The sequence below is a fragment of the Pantherophis guttatus genome, chromosome 3 (assembly GCF_059756535.1).
Source record: "Pantherophis guttatus breed Tessera chromosome 3, ASM5975653v1, whole genome shotgun sequence".
NCBI lineage: Eukaryota > Metazoa > Chordata > Lepidosauria > Squamata > Colubridae > Pantherophis > Pantherophis guttatus.
In genome coordinates, this window is record NC_142065.1 from 112,450,275 (window position 1) to 112,474,327 (window position 24,053).

The 24,053-nt window shown below is 41.5% G+C and overlaps 1 protein-coding gene across 1 annotated transcript; it reads left to right on the plus strand.

Annotated features, from left to right (window-relative positions):
• The first annotated feature begins 569 nt into the window (after positions 1-569).
• Positions 570-23,076, plus strand: LOC117661254 (uridine-cytidine kinase 2). Its single transcript, XM_034409910.1, is given in 3 exon segments — positions 570-704; positions 20,460-20,619; positions 22,976-23,076. Coding segments are annotated over 3 exon segments (363 nt in total). The 5' UTR covers positions 570-602.
• Positions 23,077-24,053: the final 977 nt, after the last annotated feature.

A 24,053-nucleotide genomic window follows, 5' to 3' on the forward strand; every position in this document is an offset into this window, starting at 1 on the left:
TAACTACACAAACACACAAAATCTCACAAAGCTGTATGTGGAATTTTGTGTGTGTAAAGTGTGAAAGTTGGTTTTTTGGGCTTTTTGTGGCTGTGTGAGGTTCCTGCTTGTTGCAGGGGCCATTTTGGGTCTAGCACAGCTGCTTTTACATTGTGGGTGAGCCTGTTGTGTTGTGTGTGTGTAAAGTGTGAAAGTTGTTTTTTGGGGCTTTTTGGGGCTGTGTGAGGTTCCTGCTTGTTGCAGGGGCCATTTTGGGTCTAGCACAGCTGCTTTTATATTGTGGGTGAGCCAGTTGTGTTGTGTTGTATTGTGTTTTGTAGGTTAAAAAAGGGCAAAGAAGTGACATTGACTTGGCCACGCCCACCTGACCAACAAGCCATGCCCTCCCAGTCACCTTACCAACAAGCCCCACTCACTAATTAAGCCATGCCCACAGAACCGGTAGCAAAAATTTTTAGATTTCACCCCTGGAGAGAAGGGCAGTGCTTGGCAGAATATCATGTTAAGCGGACGCACCATGCCGTGATTTGGCTGGAAGCAGGAGAGACTCACAGGTCAGTATCAACAAATCGAGGACTAGATACCTTGAAACACAAGAGACTATGGCGGGGGACAGCGAGCAGCGGCTCCAGCGTTATCATGAGTTCTTTGGTGGAAAAAAGCCTTTCCTCATTGGAATTAGTGGGGGGACAGCCAGTGGCAAAGTAAGTAGTTCTATTGCAAGGTGGACCATCAAAACACAGCAATATATTTCCAGAGCCTCTTAAGACTAGTTAAAGTTCCTTTCCCAGATTTTGAGAACAGCACTGCCATTATTGGCATTCCTGATATTAAGCACTAGATTTGGGATTAGATACTCCAGTGGGTGAATAGTATCTTTTTTACATGCTGTGTGTGTGTGCGCGCACGGAGGCTTGTGCATGTGTGCAAGTGTTTCAACCGCATGAGCAAAATTTTTCTCAAATGAATCCCATACACGTGTTTTGGGAGGCACTTCCTGTCCTGAAAGAGCAGCCTGGGTTGGTGCACCATTGGGGGGAAGGGAGAAGAGGCCAAAACCGCGAGTACACAATACATCCCGATTGAGCGCTTCGCATTAGCTCGAGAGATTCCCAAGGATTTTAGGTGCCGGGCAAGAAGGTGCACAAAATCCTTGTGATCCTGCGATTATCTCATGTGGCGACTCGATCCCAAAACGTACCTTACAGTTTTAGTAATTATTAGTTATTGGTAAAGAAGGCAGAATATACTTCAGGCCAGGGGTGAAATGCTCCCGGTTCGGACCGGATCACCCAATCCGGTAGCAATGGCGGTGAGTGGTTCAGGTAGCAAAAATCCCTGTGCCCCCCCATGCCCAGCTGAGCTGCACGATCATCAGAGGCTTTTTTTTTTTACTTTTAAAAGCATTTTTTCTACAGTTTCTTCCAACGAAAAAATGCTTTTATAAGTAAAAAAAAAAAGCCTCTCATGATCGCGCGGCTCAGCTGGGATCATCAGAGAGTTTTCAAAGCATTTTTTTCTGCAACCTTTTGGCCAAGAGGTATTTTTTAAATACCTCTCTGCCGATCAGGCAACTCAGCTGGGATCGTCAGAGAGGTATTTTTAAAAAAATACCTCTCTACCATCAGGCAACTCAACTGGGATCATCAGAAAGGTTTTTTAAAAAATACCTCTTTGCCGATCAGGCAGCTCAGCTGGGATCGTCAGAGAGATATTTTTTAAAAAGCCTCTCTGATGATCCCAGCTGAGTTGCCTGATCGGCAGAGGCTTTTCAAAGCATTAGAAAAAATGCTTTGAAAAGTAAAAAAAAAAAAAAAAAGTTGGCCACGCCCACCCAGTCACATTACCCCCACCACCACCAAGCCACGCCCACAGAACCAGTAGTAATAAATTTTACATTTCACCCCTGCTTCAGGCACAACTAGGACTACAAGATATGGGCTGCAAAAATAAGGAGGACCACCAGATTTTTGCAGCTCATTTCTGGTAGCCTTAGTCACAAACAATGGATGTTTTAGTTGGGTTGCCTGGAAAGCTTTTATGGTATTAAGACCAGGAGACTTTTTCTAGTTCTGCGTAAGGCATGAAAGACTTTGGCTACCCACAATCTCATCCAAACTCACCTCACAGGGTTATTGCTGTGGAGAAAATAGGAGAGGAAGGAGTATTGTGTATGTTCACTGCCTTCAGTTATTTATAAAAATAAGTGGGATATAAATAAATAAATAAGAAAGCTATACATTGGGTCTTTGCTGGCCTTTTTATACCATTAAGAAATTTAATTTATTTATTTTATTTTATTGAATTTCTATACCGCCCTTCTCCCGAAGGACTGAGGGCGGTGTACAGCCAGAAATAAAACCATAACAATATAAAAATTAAAAGCAATTAAAACAATTAAATAAATTGGCCAAAAACTCTAATAAAACAACCCATTAAAATAGTTAGGCCAGCCCTGCTTGTTGGAATAATAATGTTTTTAGGGCGCGACAAAAGGTACGAAGGTCGGGAATCCTACGAATCTCCGGGGGCAGCTCATTCCAGAGGGTAGGGGCCCCCACAGAGAATGCTCTCTCCCTGGGGGTCGTCAGCCGACATTGCCTAGCCAACGGCACCCGGAGGAGCCCCTCTCTGTGGGAGTGTACTGGTCGATGGGAGGCTATCGGTGGCAGAAGGCGGTCTCGTAAATACCCAGGTCCCAAGCCATGGAGCGCTTTAAAGGTAGCAACCAGCACCTTGAATCGCACCCAGAAGACCTCCGGGAGCCAGTGCAGGTTGCGCAGGAGCATGGGAGCATCGAGTAGCTCCCATAATTACCCGCACGGCCGCATTCTGGACCAGTTGGAGCCTCCAGGTGCTCTTCAAGGGGAGCCCCATGTAGAGAGTGTTATAATAGTCCAGATGGGAGGTGACGAGGGCGTGAGTGAGTGACTGTGAGTGAGTGAGTGAGGGCGAGGGCGTGAGTGAGAGACTGTGAGTGAGTGAGTGAGGGCGTGAGTGACTGTGTGTAAGGAGTCCCGGTCCAGAAAGGGACGCAACTGGTAAATCAGGCGAACCTGATAAATGCCCCCCTGGCCACAGCCATCAGGTGGTCTTCTAAGGACAGCTGCGAGTCCAGGAGGACACCTATGTTGCGAGCCCTCTCTGAGGGGGTCAAGGTCTCACCCCCAATAGTCAGTGATGGAGTCAACTGACTATGACGGGATGCCGGAAACCACAGCCACTCAGTCTTGGAAGGGTTGAGTCTGAGCTTGTTCTTCCCCATCCAGATCCGTATGGCTTCCAGGCACTGGGTCATCACTTCAAGGGCATCATTGGGGTGGCCTGGGGTGGAAATGTACAGCTGAGTATCATCAGCGTACTGATGGAAATCCACCCCGAAGCCACAGATTATCTCGCCCAGTGGCTTCACATAAATGTTGAACAGGAGGGGCGAGAGGACTGACCCCGGTGGCACCCCACAAACTAGGCGCCTTGGAGTTGACCTCTGCCCCCCTGCCAACACCGACTGCGTACGGCCGGAGAGGAAGGAGGCGAACCACGGTAGAACAGTGCCCCCACTCCTAACCCCTCCAGCCAGTGCAGCATGGTCGATGGTATCAAAAGCCGCCGAGAGATCTAACAGGACCAGGACAGAGGAACAACCCCTGTCCTGAGCCCTCCAGAGCTCATCAACCAATGCGACCAATGCCGTTTCCGTGCTATACCCAGGCCTGAAACCCGACTGGAACGGATCTAGATAGTCCGCTTCATCCAGGGGCTGAGGAAGCTGTCGGGCCACCACACTCTCAACAACCTTCGCCACAAAACGGAGGTTGGAGACAGATAATTTGATAAAACAGCCGGGTCCAGGGAAGGCCTCTTGAGGGGCCTCACCACCGCCTCTTTCAATGCGGCAGGAAAGAAACCCTCACTCAAAGAAGCGTTAATAATCCCCTGGAGCCAGCCTCGTGTAACCTCCCGGGAAGCCAGCACCAACCAGGAGGGACACAGGTCCAACAAACATGTGGTCGCATTCAGCCTACCCAGGATCCTGTCCATGTCCTCAGGAATCACAAGGTCAAACTCCTCCCAGCCTACACTCTCAAGACCCGCCTCCATCACCCCATCTGAACCCATCCAGTCGGAGTCCAAGCCTTCCCGAATCTGAGTGATTTTGTCATGCATCCGTAAACAGGGCAGCTGGGCGGTTATCTGCAGACGCAATCAGAGCGGAAAAATAATTAAATTTTGCTGCTTTGATCGCCACTAGGTAGGTCTTAATATGAGACCTCACCAGTGTTCGGTCAGATTCGGAACGGCTGGCCCTCCAACCGCTCTCCAGGCGTCTTTTCCAGCGCTTCAACTCTCTCAGCTCCTCAGAGAACCAAGGAGCCAATTGAGATCGGCGTTGAGTCAGAGGCCGCAAAGGCACGACATGGTCCAAAGCTCCAGCAGCCGCCCTATCCCAGGCGGCCCCTAGTTCTTCAGTCGAGTCATGAGCTAGAGCCTCAGGGAATGGCCCAAGCTCCGTCCGGAACCTCTCTGGGTCCATCAGCAGTGGTGGGATTCTGCCGTTTCTAGGGGGTTCGGCCGAACCCTTTGTTAAATTGCTGGATCGCCCCTCCCCTTGCCCCGCCCCTCCGCACCACTATTTATTGCCAATAAATAGTGGTGGGCGAGGGACGGGCGAGCCAGCAATTTAGCAAAGGGTTCGGTGTTTTTTTGTAATTTTATTGGCCTGCGGAGCTTCAGCATAGGCTAATTAGCCCTTGCTTAGATTGGCTCCCAACTCTCAGCTGATTTGCTCTCAGCTGTTTTGCTCAGGGCTCTGGTGCTTGCTTGCAAAGAGTGCTGATTTTTTTCCCCCTAGCTATGCTGAAAAAAGAACAGAAAGTAAAGCAGGCTGTTGGCTTTGCTGTTGTTGCAACGTTGGGATATTAGGCAGGCAGATTTCTTTTCTTTTTCCTCACCAAAAAAGGTAGGTGCAAACAATGGGAAATTTAGGGAAAAAGAAGAGAGTTCAAGATTTTAAAACACAAAAGAAAAAAAGCTCTATTTAACTAGGGAATTGTAATAATTGAGATACTATTAATTGTATATTGTGTTGAAAGCAGAAATGGTTAAGTTGTGGTTTGGAGGAATATATGGGGAAAATTATTTGGTTTATTATTATTGGTAAATATAATTAATTGATTTGTAAGAAATTGGATGGCATGGAAATAATTGGAATATTCATGTTCATATTGATTAATATACAAAAAAGGTAGTTATATAACTAATTGATTTATATTAAAATGTTGAATTTATATTAAACAACTGTAATATTACATAATTAACCAATGTGAGGATGGATATAAAAATAGATGACAATGGGAAGGGGTATAATATAGAATAGAAGGGAAAAATTGAATTTGATTAAGATTAGAGATGAGGATGAAGGGTAATATTGGTTTTTTACAAAAATAGATGAGGAATAAATATGGCAAAAAGGAAATATAGAAATTGTAAATTTAATTGAAATGACTAAACACTGTTTAAATTTGTGAACCGGCCAAATACTCTGTTCAAAGAAAATACATTGTATGTTTGTATGTGTGTTTCTAATTATTGTTATTTATTCATATTTGTTCTCTTTTATTCTTTAAAGTTTAACAATTCATTCTTTATCTTAATATCTTTATATTTGTTTGGGGTTGGCTTTCTTCCCTTTCATCTTTTTTATTGTACAGCAATCTTTCTCCTCAAACCTACCACCTCTCTCTTTTCTTTCCTTTTTCTTTCTCTTCCTCCCCTTCTTCTTCTCCTCCCTACTTCCTCTTCCTTTCTCCTTCTCCTCCTCTCTTCTTGGTCATCATTTATGCCCATTGTAGCATTCTTAACAACCATGTCACTCATTTCACAACTGCTTCTTTTCACCATGGTGATAAGATAGGGCAAAAAACGTAAAATGTGAGGATAGTCGTAAATTTGAGATCTGGTCAAAAGTGCGAGGACCAGTCAAAAATAACTTTTTCAGCCCTCTGAGTAGTCCATATGCACAAAAGGACTACCCAGAGGGCTGAAAAAAGTGATTTCTGACAGGTCCTCGCACTTTTGACCGGTCTTCGCACTTATGACTGGTCATCATTTATGCCCATTGTAGCATTCTTAACAACCGTGTCACTCATTTCACAACTGCTTCTCTTCACCATGGTGACAAGATAGGGCAAAAACATAAAATGTGAGGACAGTCGTAAGTTCGAGGACTGGTCAAAAGTGCAAGGACCAGTCAGAAATAACTTTTTCAGCCCTCTGAGTAGTCCATATGCACAAAAGGATACAGCAATAGAGAGGGATGAAGGAAGGGAAGGGAAATTAGAGTAGGAGTGAGGGTAAGAGAGGGAGGAAGAGAGGAGGAGAAGGAGAAAAGAAGAGGAAGTAAGGAGGAGAGGAAGAGGGGGAGGAAGAGAAAGTAAGAAGGAAAGAAAAGAGAGAGGTGGTAGGTTTGAGGAGAAAGATTGCTGTACAATAAAAAAGATGAAAGGGAAGAAAGCCAACCCCAAACAAATATAAAGATATTAAGATGAAGAATGAATTGTTAAATTTTAAAGAATAAAAGAGAACAAATATGAATAAATACCGTATTTTCCGGCGTATAAGACAACTGGGCGTATAAGACGACCCCCGACTTTTCCTGTTAAAATATAGGGTTTGGGCTATACTCGCCGTATAATACTACCCCTCTTCCAATGCACACCAAATAAAAATTAAAAAACATCAACTGGCTCACCCACAATGTAAAAGCAGCTGTGTTAGACCCAAAATGGCCCCTGCAACAAGCAGGAACGTCACACAGCCACAAAAAGCCCAAAAAAACAACTTTCACACTTTACACACACACAACACAACACAACACAACAGGCTCACCCACAATGTAAAAGCAGCTGTGCTAGACCCAAAATGGCCCCTGCAACAAGCAGGAACCTCACACTGCCACAAAAAGCCCAAAAAAACAACTTTCACACTTTACATACACAAAATTCCACATACAGCTTTGTGAGATTTTGTGTGTTTGTGTAGCTAGAGTGAAACACTACAGAAACACACTAAATCTCAGAAAGCTGCACAAATATTATTTTATTTTTATTTTTATATGAAAACTAAATTTAAAACTTCCTAAACTTTAAATGGCTAGGTCTAAAAAAGAACAACTAAAAAAAACCCCAATTAACTATTTTTTTTAAAGCTTCCAAAGGGGAAAAAACTTACCCAATAGAACAGGGGTCTCCAACCTTGGCAACTTTAAAACTTGTAGACTTCAACTCCCAGAATTCCTCAGCCAGCTTTGCTTTGCTGGCTGAGGAATTCTGGGAGTTGAAGTCCACAACTCCCTGCCTGCTTGATTGCTGATGGAATGGATTCAGGCAAGCGAAGCAAGGCAAGTGTTGCGACTAGCAGCTAAGGTAAGCAAGCTGGAGCGGGTAAACTTTTTTCCTTTTATAGGGCTCTGGCGATCCCATCTGAGTTGCCTGATTAGCAGGCAACTCAGCTGAGATCGTCAGAGCTTGCAGAGCCACGTAAAAGGAAAAAAGTTTTTTGCTTTTACATGACTCTGGCATCCCAGCTGAGTTGCCTGATTAGCAGGCAAAGCTGGGATGGTCAGAGCTTGGATCGCCAGAGCCATTTAAGGCTCGTTAGAGCCTTTCGGCTGGTCTGCCTGGTTACAGGAGAACGACACCCGGCGTATAAGACGACCCCTGACTTTTGAGAAGATTTTCATGTGTTAAAAAGTCGTCTTATACGCCGGAAAATACGGTAACAATAATTAGAAACACACTACAAACATACAATGTATTTTCTTTTGTAGGAAGTTAGCACCCACCCTACCCTTATAGGTAGTCCTTGACCAATGAATGCAATGGAGCCTGCTCATTACAGTCAAAAGGTACGCGATGGCAAAAAAATTAGCCATGACTGTCCTAGGGTGTGATATAGGAATACGTTTCCTAGAATTATTGCACAGAAAAACATATGTAGTTAGATTAATGTATCATGAACATTCAACTGCGTTCAATACAGCACAGAATTGTAAACTTGCAGCCATTATATTTTTATGGAAACAAACTGTCTTGTAGATCTTGAAATCCAGCTACGTGGCCCAATTCCAAATAGATCACAGCCCAGTAGGGGGCCGTGGCCCAGAGGTTGGGGACCCCTGCCCTACAGTGGTATTGAACATCTCTGGAGGAATCTCAAAATGACTGTCCACTAACGGTCGCCATCCAACTTGACTGATCGTGAGAGGATTTGCAAGGAAGAATGGCAGAAAATTTGCCAATCCAAGTGTGCAGAGCTTGTCGTATCGTACCCCAAAAAACTTGAGGCTGTAATTGCTGCCAAAGATGCTTCAACAAAGTACTGAGTGAAGGGTCTGAATACTTATGCCAATGTGATATTTTACTTGGTTTTTTGTATGCTTTTCTCCTTTCTTGCAAATGTTCCAATACCAAACGTGGACACAAGGGAGTGAGATTTTATGGCTTTTTCTTTGTGGCAGCATTTCCTACCTGCCTCAGTGTTGTTGTCAATATTGAGAAGCATGTTGATAAGGGAGCTAAGATAAGGCTCCTGCGCTCTGTTTTTGGCTGCAACAGCTTTCTGCAACCCTCTGTCAGTGTAAACGGAGGTTGGGAGGGCTGCACGCGGCCCTTGCAAACTCTGTTTTCACTGTCAGAGGCACTGCGGGCCAGTTCTTTGCTGTTTCCAGGGTGGCTCCATGAGCCAAATCTAAGCACCTTGCAGGCCACATCTGGCCCCCAGGCTTTGAGTTTGACACCCCTGTTTTAGAAGATAGATTCAAGATTCAGAAGGATCTGGACATGGGAAATCGGAAACGTTGCAATGAGACCAGCTGGAAAAATATTAGGCTCTGACGAGCTCTGCAAAAATCTAACCGGACAAACCGTTGTCGGGCGGGTCTTCGGACAGGAACCATCCTGTAGGAACAGTGAAGAAGGAGAAGTGTCTCAGATGACCAAGAAGAACAGGCAAGTTCCTCGAAAGGTCGGAGGCAGCTCTTTGGACCGGCTGTAGGGGTGGTGGCCATTGTAAAATGACCGCTCTGAAGCTGGGGCAACCAGACAAAGTTTTTGTGCAGGAGCAGCATTTGAACAGAGTCCTGTTGCTGGGTGAATGATTGGCCAACTCACAGGTAAATAAAATTTTTAATTGGAACATTAAAAGGTGTCCTGGAGCTGAATAGAGCGGCTAATTGGCACTTTGGAAATTCTATGGAGGGAGAAGAACAAAAAGGAGGGTAGAATACTAAAGCCCAAGAAAGTTTTCATATCTATAATTGGATTTGGAGAAACTAAAAATAATAAAAGAAAGGAATCAGAGGGAAAGTATTTTTTATGTGGATTTATAATATTTTTGACAGCTTTGACAGTTGGTTTGAGAATATTGTGGATTTAAGAAAGACATCTGCTGGCGGAAAGAGAATACTGCAATATTTGTTGGAAGATAGAAGAGAAAGTACAGCTGTGACCTTGACTGCTAAAAGATAATTTGGAAACTGTGGGAACTTTTAAAGAATATTTGTCTTTCTACATTGCTTGGTTTTGATTCTCAACAGCTGTGGAAGATAACGAATCTTTAACTTGGAGTGGACTGGATAAATACTCGAATTGGACATTATTTGAAAACAAAGGGGGCTATGGATTTTAAATTTTAATTAAATGTCATATAATTCAAAAGTGTTAACAATTTCTTGAATTGAAAATATGGAGTCTTGGATGTGTGAGGAATTAATTGAGATGTTTAAAAATATGCGTGAATCACCAAAGGGTAATAAAAAGTCAGAAATTTTGCTGGAACACACAGAACAAGAAATAGGGGAGAAACGAGAACATTAATGAGGAGCAAGAAAATAATATTGAAGGAAAAGGAATTGAATGCAAAAAGCAGTTAGATGATTTCACTGGGATTTTTCTTCCATCCTTCTGAGGTTGGTAAATAAGGACCCAGATTGTTGGAGGCAATATGCTGACATTATAAACCTCCCAGAGAGTGCTGTAAAGATTATGTGGTGGTATATAAGTCTAAAAGGCTATTGCTATTTATGTGCCAGATTCTGAATTGTCTATGTGGGTTATTTGGCTGAATTGGTGCATTAGATCAGGGATTGCCAACATTTCGGACCTCAGCAACCACTAAATTCATAATTTTAAATCCCATGGACCATTAATATGAATTTTTAAAAAAGGTAAATAGTATTTAGTGCAATATAAAAATGCAAATAATTTTTCTGCGGATCACCATAATTTTCTCACGGACCACCAGTGGTCCACGGACCACCAGTTGGTGACCACTGCATTAGATTGTTCTTGCGTAATGCATTCCTTTTTGGTTATTTATGTCTAACAAATTCAGAGAGACCCTAGGAAAGATTCTATGGACAAAAATTCTAAAGGGAAAAACAACTCAAGAAGCATGGGAAACTTTGAAAAATGCAATCATAAAAGCCCAATCCAGCACAATACCATTGAAAAAAAAAAATTCAAGAAGAAGCCATCATGGCTGCACAAAGATCTCTCGGACAAACTGAAAGACAAGAAGGACAAGCACAGAAAATGGAATCAAGGACATATAATCAAGGCTGATTATCAGCAGATAGCAAGAACATGCAAAAACGAAGTCAGGAAAACAAAGGCTCAGAATGAACTAAGGCTTGCTACAAAGACTATAAAAAAAATTTCTTTCAACATATTAATAACAGGAAAAAAGTTAAGGAAACAGTAGGCCCACTAAAGAGAGAAGATGGCAAGGAAGTAACAGGCAGTAGGCAGAAAGACTGGAAAAAGTTCAGAGAAGAGCAACTAAGACGATCAAAGACCTGGAGACTAAACCATATGAAGAACGGCTGCAGGTTTTGGGTCTGGCTAGTCTAAAGAAAAGAAGAATTAGGGGTGACATGATAGTAGTATTTCCGTATTTGAGGGGCTGCCACAAAGAAGAGGGGGTCAAATTATTCTCCAAAGCACCAGAAGGCAGGACAAAAAATAGTGGTTGGAAACTAAACAAAGAGAGAAGCAACTTGGAATTAAGGAGAAACTTCCTAACAGTTAAGACAATTAAACAGCTTGCCTTCAGAAATCATGGGTGCTCCATCACTGGAGGTTTTTAAGAAGAGACTGGACAGTCACTTGTCTGAGATGTTATAGGTTCTCCTGCTTGAGCAGGGGACTAGACTAGAAGACCTCCAAGGTCTAGCCTAGTTCTGTTCTGTTCTGTTCCTTCTGTTCCATTCCATTCCATTCCATTTTATTATTATTTTGGACTTATTCTATTCTATTCTATTCTATTCTATTCTATTCTATTCTATTCTATTCTATTCTATTCTATTCTATTCTATTCCATTCCATTCCATTCCATTCCATTCCATTCCATTCCATTCCATTCCATTCCATTCTATTCTTTGGTGGATATGTGATAATGGAGGACGTGGCCCAAGCTCTTTGCTTCCTTCTTGGGTTTTTGGGTTTTTAAAATAACTTTTAATAGATCAGGTTTATTTATGTAGAGTACTGAAATAGCATTGAAGAAAATGCACAGCAGCCATTACAAAAATTTAAAGACAAGAAGAGATGAGGGGAAAAAATCAAGACAGACTTGATCCCACCACTGGCTGGCTTGGGCGCACTCTATGTCTGCCTGCCCTGATCGTCGAGCAGTTCACCGAGGAAGTCCTGCCACCCCGTCAATGCCTGCCACCACACCCTACCACAAGTGTGCCCTTCCTGGCTGGCATGGACTGTGAGCCCAGAGAGATGGAGAGAGAGAGGTATGGCTTGGCTTCCAGCGCCAGAGAGGGTGGGCAAGGGAAGTGGCTGGGTTGCCGCAGCCTTTCATTGGGGCGTGCATGGTGAGATGGGGGCTCCTCTTGCCATTCCTCTTCCCCTCCATCGCTGGGCATGGCATGGCTTCATGCCCCTCACTGCAGCCATCAATGCAATTAGGGGGTGGCAAACTGTTTTATTAGCACAGGCAGGCGTGCTAGAGCCTGCCTGTTTGTCTTTCTAAAGATAACATTGCTAGAATTTTTTTTCTCAGGAGGAAAAGAATAACCAATGTCCTAAAATTCTCAGCTTGCTATTGTTAGTTTAGGGTGGGGGAGGAAGGGTACCCAACTCCCGGGCCGACTGGCTTCTTCCAGCAGCTTTTTCTCTGCTTCGGCATCAGCCATCAAAAACGAGACTTTTGTGGGCAGAAGAGCTGTGCTGCAATGGAGAAATAGGCAACAGAGCAACCAGCTTGAGGGAAGGAGGCTGCTTTCTCCTCTTTCCCTGCTCCTCGTATTTCCCTTGTAATGAGTTAGTGTGGCATATACTGTATAACAGTATCTTGTGTATGAATATATGAACATGGTTTCAGCTACAGTGCTCTGTATTGTTATAAAGGACACATTACTGACAGTTCTTTCTTGCAGAAAAATACTACAGTACCTCCTGAAGGTACATACTGGTACAAAGATGTCAAAGCAGAAAAGACAAGCATATAAAATTTCTTTTAAATTGGAAGTAGTGAAATATTCTGAGGAACATGGAAACAGAGCAGCGGAGAAACATTTTGGACCACCTCCAACTGAAAAAATGATAAGAGAGTAGAGGAAACAGTTGCAAAAAGAAAAAGATAAAAGTAAGCACAACTTTTGTGGGCTTGCTGCAAAGTGGTCACAGTTAGAGGTGGACATGAAAGAGTGGATCACACGTCACTGGAATAATGGCTTCGCAGTTTCTACAAAAATGGTAATATATGAAGCCAAACTCATTGCTATAGAGAAAGGCATATAGGATTTTACTGGATCACAATTGTGGTGCTTCAGATTAATGAGGCGATATGGCCTTGCTATGCACACCAAAACTAGAATTGTGCAAAAAATGCCAAAAGAGTATGAATCTAAGATTCTGTCTTTTCATACATTTGTAATAGACGCTAGGAAGAAAAATAATTTTGAAATTGGCCAGTTTCGGAATACAGGTTAAGTTCCACAAACCTTTGATGTGCCATCTAATAAGATTGTTGATCTGAAATGTGCCAAAACCATAACCGTGAAAACCTCATGACATGAGAAAACACATTACACGGTTGTGTTGTCCTGCTGTGCAGACGGTACCAAATTGCCACTGATGTTAATTTTCAAAAGGAAAACCTTTCCAAAAGAAGTAATTCCAAAAGGAATTGTTGTACATATTCATGAGAAAGGATGGATGGACGAAAATGGAATGAGAGTATGGGTTGAAAAAGTGTGGTCCAAACATCCTGGAGGGCTTCTGAAAAAAAACTGCTTTATTAGTGCTTGGCTAGTTTAGAGCAGATATTAGCAAAACCACAGATTTAAAGAAGTGAAGACTCATCTAATTTAATTCCTGGGAGTCTTACCAGCCAGTTGCAACCTCTTGACATTTCCATCAACAAACCGCATATGCAAGAAGAGTGGAACAAATGGATGGCTGCTGGTAATCATGATCTGACACCTACTGGACAAATAAAGAGGCCCACTATCACTCAAGTTTGTGAATGGGTTAAAACATCATGGCACTCAGTGAAGGACGAAATCATTCAAAAAATGTGGCATTAGCAATGCCTTAGATGGAACTGAAGATGATATCATATATGAAGATAGTGATATCAGTGATTGTGAACAACTGAGCTTCCTAAATTCTGACACTAGCGATGATGACTTCTTGGGGTTTCCAGAAAATTAGAAGAGTGCTTGAACCTTAAAGTCTCTCCTCATTTGTTAATGACAGTGATGATGGTTCTTAATACCGCTGTTGACCTTACATGGTTGAAATATTATTCTGCTATATTTCATTAAATATATTACTACACCATTTGATTCAGAATATTTCTTGTTTTCCTTCACTAAACCTAGGTGCGTCTTATAGTCATGTACATCTTACAGTCCGAAAAATACAGTATATGAGAATTTCATCATGAGATAGTTGAGGATATTTATATGAGAATTTCATCAAGAGATAATTTCCAAACAAATGATGGTTCTAATGTGAAAATATTACTATTTATATCTTGAAAGATACAATATCACAATTAAAAAAATAATAAAAAGTGTATAATCAATAAATATAATAAAAGATACTCTGAGTTCTGAATTCTCAAGGTTTTGCACAAAGAATTGGAAATTTGTTAATAAATTCAGCATTGTCTTCGTTAAGCTTTCTTTTTTTTTTTTTATTGCAAAAGTTTTACAATTACATTTTCACCCCTTTTTTCACCCCCCCACCTCCCTCCCCAAACTTCCCGTCCTCCCTAACCCTCCCTAACCCTCCCCCCCCAGACTTCCCTATTATGTACTCATAACTAATAACACTGATATATATACCTGAACCCATCCCTCCCCCTATATAATTTTCCCTCTTTGTCTCTTTACATTAAGATATTTCTAATACATTGTTTTCAAATAAAAGCTATTTGATACTTTCTAGTTTGGTATTTGTTCTGAACATATTCTATCCACCTTTTCCATTCCCATTCATAAGTCTCTTGTGAACAATCTTTTAAATATGCTGAAATCTTCGCCATCTCTGCAAAACTGGCCATCTTCGAAGTCCATTCCTCGATAGTAGGCAAAGCTTCATTCTTCCAATATTTACCTATCAACAATCTTGCTGCTGTTATCATATACAATATTAATTTTGTTTCATCCCGTGTAAAACCCTTAACTATACCCAATAAAAACAATTGTGGAGAAAATTGAATTTTTTTCTTCAAAACATTCTGCATGACCCACCATATTTTTATCCAAAAAGCCTTAACTTTCCTACAGGTCCACCAAACATGATAATACGTAGCATCCAAACATTCACATCTCCAACATTTTGGCTGAACATTAGGGTACATACATGACAACTTTTTAGGATCTAAATGCCATCTATAAAACATTTTATAAAAATTTTCCCTCAGATTCTGCGACTGTGTAAATTTAACATTCTGAACCCAAATTTTTTCCCATGTTTCCAACATCACTGGTTCTTCAAAATTTTGTGCCCACTTAATCATGCAATCTTTAACTAATTCCGTTTCTGAATCCCTTTCTAGCAAAACATTATAAAGCCTTTTAATATGCATTGGACCTTTCTCTCTTATATGTCTAACCAATTCTTCCTCATGCAACATAATACCAGTTTTTTGGTCCTCTTTCCATCTCAATTGTAATTGATTATATTGTAACCAGGTTAAATTAATCCCTTCATCCAACAGTGTCTGCAATGTCTTCAGCTGCCATCTGCCCGCATCTGTAAAAAGAACCTCTTTGTATAAAAACCCCCCGAGTGACATTATATTTGTATTCCACAAGATATGACCAAGATCCAGCCATAGCGGTATTTTATAATCCCATTTGAGTCGGTGCTTCTTCCAAACTCTCATCAAAGAGTCTCTAAGTATATGACTTTTAAATACTTTATCAACTTTGTCATCATAAAATAGGTAAGCATGCCATCCAAATTCAAGATCAAAACTTTCTGCATTCAATATTCCAGCCTTTTTACCCCCAAACCAATCACTTGTTAAAGTTAAAGCTGCTGCATCATAATATAACTGTAGGTTTGGAAGTTTAAGGCCTCCTCTTTCTGGAACATCTTGCATAATTTTCAATTTCACTCTCGGCTTTTTCTCGTTCCAGACGAACTTATTAAGTCCAGTTTGCCAAACTTTCAGTTGTTTATCACTTTTAAGCACCGGAATCATTTGAAACAAAAACAGAAATCTTGGCAAAATGTTCATCTTAACTGCTGCTATTCTTCCAAGTAAAGACAGTTGCAGCTTTTTCCAAGTCTCCATGTCTTTCTGAACCTCTCGCCACAACACCTCATAGTTATTTTGAAACAATTTCATGTTTGATTCTGCAACCTGAACTCCAAGATATTTTACCTTAGGTACAATTTCAAAACCTGCCCTCCTTTCAAGCTCATGTTTACGATCTTGTGTCATATTTTTGACTATCATTTTAGTCTTTTTTGAATTCAGTCTAAAACCTGAAACTCTACCATAGTCTTGTATAATGTCATTCATCAGGATTGTTGATTCCATTGGTTGTGATAGGGTAACCACCAGATCATCTGCAAATGCCTTTATTCTATAATCCTCTTGCCTTATCATTATGCCTTTCAAAATTTTTGAGTCCCGTATTGTATTTAGCAAGACTTCCAATGTTAAAATAAATAAAAGTGGGGACAACGGACATCCCTGTCTTGTTCCTTTTTCAATTTTAAACTCTGTCGTCAAACTTCCATTAATAATAATCTGTGCTTTTTGCTCTTGATAAATTGCTGAAATCGCCTGTATAAATTGGTCCCCAAAGCCCATCTTTTTTAAAGTCTTTAGTAGAAAATTCCAATCCACTCTATCAAAGGCCTTCTCCGCATCCAAAAAGACCAGCACTGCAGGAATCTGTTTATTCTTCTCAAGATATTCCAATAAATCTATTACTTGCCTTACATTGTCCTTCATGTGTCTGCCCTCAATAAATCCCGCTTGGTCCTCATGAATCACCTTTTGAATTACTGGCATCAACCTGTTGGCTAATACCTTCGCATAAATTTTATAGTCTGTGTTCAAAAGAGATATTGGTCTGTAGTTCTCTGGTTTTTTAGGACCAACTTGTTCCTTTGGTATCAAAGATATATAAGCAGTTGTCCAAGATGGGGGTATTTTACCCCCTTGTTGAATATTGCAAAATAAATCTCTAAGTTGTCCCACCATTTCAGCTTGTAAAGTTTTGTAATACACTGCAGTCAAACCATCCGTGCCAGGAGCTTTGGCTGTTTTTAGCTGTTTAATTGCTGCTATTATCTCCTCCTCTGTTATAAGATAATTCATTCTTTCCTTTTGTTGATCAGTAATTTTTGTAACTCTCTTATCCTTTAAATATTTTTCTATAAATCCATTCTGCACCTCTTCTTTAGCATATAGTTTAGTATAATAATCCACAAAAACTTCTTTAATTAATTTTTGTTGAAAGATTTCTTTCCCTCCAATATCAATACTGTCAATAGTCCGTATACTTTGTTTTTTCCTCAATGTGTAGGCCAACCATCTGCCCGGTTTATTAGCATTGCAAAATGTATTATGCTTCGCGTATTGTAAGCTTGTTGCAACTTGTTCCGCCATAAGCATTTGGAATTGGTCTTTCAAAAGTTTTATAGCACTTCGTATTCTTTCATCTGTTGGGTTTTTAATAAGTAACTGTTCTTTATTCTTTATTTCCATTTCCAACTCAGATCTTTTCTTTTGTCGGAACAGTCTGTGTTTAGAATTCATGTAGATAAGTACCCCTCTCATATAAGCTTTACTTGCGTCCCAAACAATTTCAACTGGGGTACCTTTATTCAAATTTATTTCAAAAAATTCTTTCAAATGCTTTTTAAGTTCTATTATATTTTTTTCATATCTAAACAAGTTCTCATTTAATCTCCAAGAACGTCTCTCAACCTTATCCATCTCGATTTCTATCCATACAGGACTATGATCAGTCAAAGTTCTTGGAAAAATCTTTGTTCTTTTTGTCTTAACAAGTAGATCATTTGACAACAAAATAAAATCAATCCTAGAAAAGGATCTATGTCTATCAGAAAAAAAAGTGTAATCCAATTCATTTGGATTATGTATTCTCCAAACATCTTTTAGTTCCATATCTTCTTTCATATCAAAAAAGGTCTGTGGTAATCTAATTCTAGACTTTGCCAAGCTCTTTTTATCTAATTTAGAATCAATTACTCCATTCCAATCTCCCATAATTAAAATAGATCTGTAGTCCCATTGCAATATTTTAGTATGTAACATCTTGTAAAAATAATCCTGTTGTTGGTTGGGAGCATAAATTCCAATCAAAAGAATTTGACCATTTGCTGTAAACAATTCAATTGCTACAAATCTACCATCTTGATCTACTTCTATAACTTTTGCTGTTAATTTTTTATTTACATAAATAACCACACCATTCTTTTTCTGCGAAGTTGAAGATATATAATGTGCTCCTAGTTTTGAGTTTATCAAATATTTTTGATCTTGAGTTGTGATATGCGTTTCTTGTAAACATATTATATCATTATTAAATTGTTTCAAATATGTAAATAATTTTTTCCTTTTCTGTGCTGAATTCAACCCATTGACATTCCAAGATAAACACTTAAAGGTCATTAGCCTCTTTCTGGAGCGCAGAGCAATATGCTTGAAGTTCATCCGAGAGCTTCGATCTCGCTCCTCCCATAGCTCCAATCTCTTGTGCAGTGCTCTTAACTGCCTTCTTGTCTTGTCTTTCCTGTTGTTGTTGTTGCTTTTGTTTAAGTAGCTTGGATTGAGCTCTAGTTATACGTTGATCTTTAACTTCAGTCAACTGAATCAAATCCAAAATTGGAGAAGAATCCAGCAAGGGCTCACTCAGAATACCTCCTTCTGCACCTTGCACGTTTTCTAATTCCTGCTTAGACTGTTCTTTCAATTGCCTCTCTTCACTCTCCTTAATCTCCAAAACTGTAGATGTACGTGGAGATGGTGTTCTTTCCTTAAGAATAGTACTGTAAAAGTGTTGCGCCTTCTCCACGGTATTCAACCGATATCCTTCTCCCTTATATCTGAAAATTACCCCAGCTGGTGCATCCCACCGGAAGGGTATCTGTAAATTTTTCAATTCCTTAACAAGAAAACCAAATTCTTTTCTAGCTTTCAGCATTTTAGGAGGTAATTCTTTAAAAATTACAAGCCGTGAGCCCCCCACTTGTATAGAAGTGTGAAAAGATTTTTGCAGGATATCATTTCTAATTTCTCTCTCAGTAAAGTATATGACCACATCTCTGGGTAGTTGTCTTTGCCTGGCCACCCAAGAGTTCACTCTGTAAATTTTATCTATTTTATGAAATACCAAATCAGGATTAACTTGTAAAATCTTAGCCAGGGCTTCAGAGCAAACTTGTCTCAAGTCCTGTCTTTCCTCCTCTCGAATTCCCCGAAGCCGTATGGCAAATTCCATCGCCCGGAATTGTATCATAACAATCTCATCTTCAATTCTCTGCATTTTATTGTCAACTTCATCAATTTTATAGTCATTGTCTTTCATCCTAACATTAACTTCTGATTTAAATTCTTCAACTTTAAAATCAACTTTCCCAATAAAATCTGCCAGGCCAGACGCCACTTCTGATATTTTTTTGGTCACCATAATTTGATTCTGTTTCACCATGTCTTTAACTTCATTAATTTCCTGCAAAAATTCCTGATGTGATTTTTGAAGTTTATCATCTATCTCCTGTTGTGATTCTTGAAATTTATCATCCAAAGTTTTAGAAATAAATTCTTTTAAATCTGCCACATCAAATTCTTTTTTCTGAGTTTGTAACTGTTGAGCAGGGGGAAGTTGCGTTTGATGTTTATGTGTGGGGGATCCCCCCCCTGATGCCTTCCCTTCCTGCTTCTTTGAAGCCATCGTGCCACGTAAGCTAGTTTTTTTGAAGAGGGAAGTTCTTTTTCCTTTCCCTCTTCCACAGAAACTTCTAAAAAAGTCCCCCAGATTTAATCAGGTGGAACTAAAGTAAAGCAGAGTCAAATTTTAGCAAAAGAAATTTTTTCTTTAGATAGAGCAACTTTGTAGCAATTTTACAACTTTGTAGCAAAGCAGGGAGGCTTCACAAATCCACTTTCACTAGCTCGTTAACTCAAACGCTGGACGCCATATTTTTTCAAATCACTTTCACTCGCTCACTTTCTCTTTTGATTTAAAAAGTCAACAAAGCACCAATACTTGCAGTTTTCAAGTTTCTGGATTCAAGTTGATATTTCCGCTGTTTGTTAAAATTAATTCCTCTCACTTTAAAAGTTTGCTGCTGCCGGCTTGTTCTGCTGAAGGCAGAATCGTCCCACGCCGCCCGGAGTCTCCGCAGGTTGGAAGGGAGCCACACCTGTTTTCACCCCCAGAAGCAATTCCCTGGGGGGGTTACAGGGGCTCAACCTGTACCCTGCTGTCTCTGCTCCTGCAATCTTCAAGATTTCGGAGTTTTCGAGCCGCACCTCGTTCGCGGGGCGGCTCTACAGGCGGCGGGGCTGGCGGTCTTTAAAAAGTCACCGCCGTCGCCGAAGCTCGCAAACCGGAAGTCCCTTCGTTAAGCTTTCTACAGAACCTTAATTTCTGATCTGTTTATAACATTTGGAGTTGTGGATTTTTCATCTACAAGTGGTACTGTATTATCTTTTGTTTAGACATCTTCCCAAACTGACAACTACAGGCTCTCTGAATTTGTGTGCTCCTCTGGTTTACGATTTTAATTTTGTGACTTTACAATTTCCCACAGGAGCTTCTTGAAGCCAACAGAGAAACTGATGCTGGAGAGCTAGAGAGTTACCAACTGCCTTACAGATTTTCTTTCTTTCATATTACCATGCCAAAATCTTTGTTCATCCTTTCTTCCTTATATTTTTTGCAGTCCTCTGTTTGTGCCAAAATTATTCAACTGCTCGGACAGAATGAAGTAGACCTTCATCAGAAATGAGTTGTGATTCTAAGCCAGGACAGTTTCTACCGTGTACTCACCACAGAGCAGAAAGCAAAAGCCCTCATAGGCCATTTCAACTTTGACCATCCAGGTAACTTGTCACAGATTGATAAGGGAATGGATAACCATAGACACTATCTTGTCTTTCATTTGCTCAAGAAGACTTGGAAGACTGAAATGTTACAATGCTATAATCTCCTTTCTAAAAATACAAATCTGTTGAGAAGTGACCCAACCATGAAAAGCAGCTACTTGGGCTAGAAGACTATGGCTATCAAATATGAAAAATTAACTAGAAAGAAAAATAAACAAAATTATGAATAATCAGATTAAAAACTCACAGGACAAAACAGCCACATTTCCAACCTTCAATTGTTCCAAAGCAGTAAATGGAGACATGGGAGGTTTGGGACTGTGTCTACTGTCATAAAGTCATAAGCATTTCTATTTAATACCAGTTTCAATGACTCATCCCCTGGGGAAAGCCATTAATATTTTCTTTTCCTCTGCAAAAAAGGGGGATAAGTAGTAGGCACTTGTTTTCATAGCAGCTAAAGACTTGAGAAGACTACATAAATTTAAGGAGGCTCAATATAAAATTGATAATTTACCTGGATGCCAACTGTCCATCAGAAGGTCTATTATTTATTTATTTATTTATTTATTCAATTTATATACCGCCCTTCTCCTAGTGGACTCAGGGCGGTGCACAGCCAAAACTAAAATACATAACAATACAAAATTTAAAATTAATTAAAAGAATTATATACTTTGGCCCGAATTAAAACAGTGCGAATTAAAACCCATTAACAAATTAAAACTAAACAATTAATAACCATTAAAAACTAAAAAAGGGGGGCGGGGTTCACGCCAGCCCTGCTTGCTGGAAAAGAAGAGTTTTCAGGACTCGGCGAAAGACCCGAAGATCCGATATCCTTCTTATCTCCGGGGGCAAATCGTTCCAGAGGGCGGGGGCTGCCACAGAGAAGGCCCTCCCCCTGGGGGTCGCCAGCCGACATTGCCTGGCCGACGGCACCCTGAGGAGTCCCTCTCTGTGGGAGCGTACTGGACGGTGGGAGGCTATCGGCGGCAGAAGGCGGTCCCGCAAGTACCCAGGTCCTATGCCATGGAGCGCTTTAAAGGTGGTAACCAACACCTTGAAGCGCACCCGGAAGACCACTGGAAGCCAATGCAGCTCACGCAGGAGAGGTGTCACATGGGAGCGACCCCTCACTCCCATAATCCCCTGTGCGGCCGCATTCTGCACCAGTTGGAGCCTCCGGGTACTCCTCAAGGGGAGCCCCATGTAGAGAGCATTGCAGTAGTCCAGGTGGGAAGTGACGAGTGCCTGAGTGACTGTGCGTAAGGAATCCCGATCCAGAAAGGGACGCAACTGGCGAATCAGGCGGACCTGATAAAAAGCCCCCCTGGCCACGGCCGTCATATGCTCTTCTAAAGACAGCCATGCATCCAGGAGGACGCCCAAGTTGCGAGCCCTATCCGTGGGGGCCAATAACTCGCCCCCAATAGCCAGCGATGGTACCAGCTGGCTATATCGGGACGCCGGAAGCCACAGCCACTCGGTCTTGGAAGGGTTGAGTCGGAGCCTGTTACTCCCCATCCAGATCCGCACGGCCTCCAGGCACTGGGACATCACTTCAAGGGCATCGTTGGGATGGCCCGGGGTGGAGATGTACAGCTGAGTATCATCAGCGTACTGATGGAACTCCACCCCAAAGCCACGGATGATCTCACCCAGCGGCTTCACATAAATGTTGAACAGAAGGGGCGAGAGGACCGACCCCTGAGGCACCCCACAAACAAGGCGCCTCGGGGTCGACCTCTGCCCCCCTGCCAACACCGACTGCGACCGGTCAGAGAGATAGGAGGAGAACCACCGCAAAACAGTGCCCCCCACTCCCAACCCCTCCAACCGGCGCAGCAGGATACCATGGTCGATGGTATCAAAAGCCGCTGAGAGATCTAACAGGACCAGGACAGAGGAACAACCCCTATCCCGAGCCCTCCAGAGATCATCCACCAACGCGACCAATGCCGTTTCCGTGCTGTGCCCAGGCCTGAAGCCGGACTGGAGCGGATCCAGATAGACAGCTTCATCCAGGTACCCAGGAAGCTGTTGCGCCACCACACTCTCAACAACCTTCGCCAAGAAGGGAAGGTTGGAGACCGGACGATAGTTAGCCAAAACAGCCGGATCCAGAGCAGGCTTCTTGAGGAGGGGCCTCACCACCGCCTCTTTCAAGGCGGATGGCAAGACACCCTCGCTCGAAGAAGCGTTGATAATACCCTGGAGCCAGCCTCGCGTAACCTCCCGGGAGGCCAGCACCAACCAGGAGGGACACGGGTCCAATAAACATTGAAAGCCCATCAGATTATATTGATATGTTAATTACAACTTTACACATTATCTGTGCTTCTCTTTATAGATGCCTTTGACAATGAATTGATTGGCCAAACACTTAAAAAGATCATGAATGAGAAGGCAGTTCAAATACCTGTTTATGACTTCAGTTCTCATTCTCGGTAAGTTTGCTTTTTGCACATCCCATTCCACAGCTCAGTGCTTGCAATATAAAACATCGTACTTGAGATACTCTCGCCATTAGCAGAGAATGCCACTGAGCACCTAGTGGAGATTTTGCATCTTGTTTAAGCCCTTCCTTCCTTCTGGCTTTTGGCTCAACTGGTGATAATCCAGCTGTTCCTCCTGTGCTATTTAGCATGAACCCAGGGTGAAATCTAAAATTTTTTGCTACCGGTTCTGTGGGCGTGGCTTAATTAGTGGGCAGGGCTTGGTGGTAAGGTGACTAGGAGGGCGTGGCTTGTTGGTCAGGTGGGCATGGCCAAGTCAATGTCACTTCTTTGCCCTTTTTTAACCTACAGAACACAACACAACACAACTGGCTCACCCACAATATAAAAGCAGCTGTGCTAGACCCAAAATGGCCCCTGCAACAAGCAGAAACCTCACACAGCCACAAAAAGCCCAAAAAACCAACTTTCACACTTTATACACACACAACACAACACAACACAACACAACTGGTTCACCCACAATGTAAAAGCAGCTGTGCTAGACCCAAAATGGCCCCTGCAACAAGCAGAAACCTCACACAGCCACAAAAAGCCCAAAAAACCAACTTTCACACTTTATACACACAAAATTCCACATACACCTTTGTGAGATTTTATGTGATTGTGTAGTTAGAATGAAACACTACAGAAACACACTAAATCTCAGAAAACTACACAAATATTATTTTATTTTAATTTATTTTTATTTTTATATAAAAGCAGCTAAATTTAAAACTTCCTAAACTTTAAATGGCTAGGTCTAAAAAAAGAACAATTAAAAAAAAAAACCCAATTAACTATTTTTTTAAAGCTCCCAAAGGAGAAAAAAACTTACCCAATTGAACAGGTGTCTCCAACCTTGGCAACTTTAAAACTTGTAAGACTTCAACTCCCAGAATTCCTCAGCCAGCTTTGCTTTGCTGGCTGAGG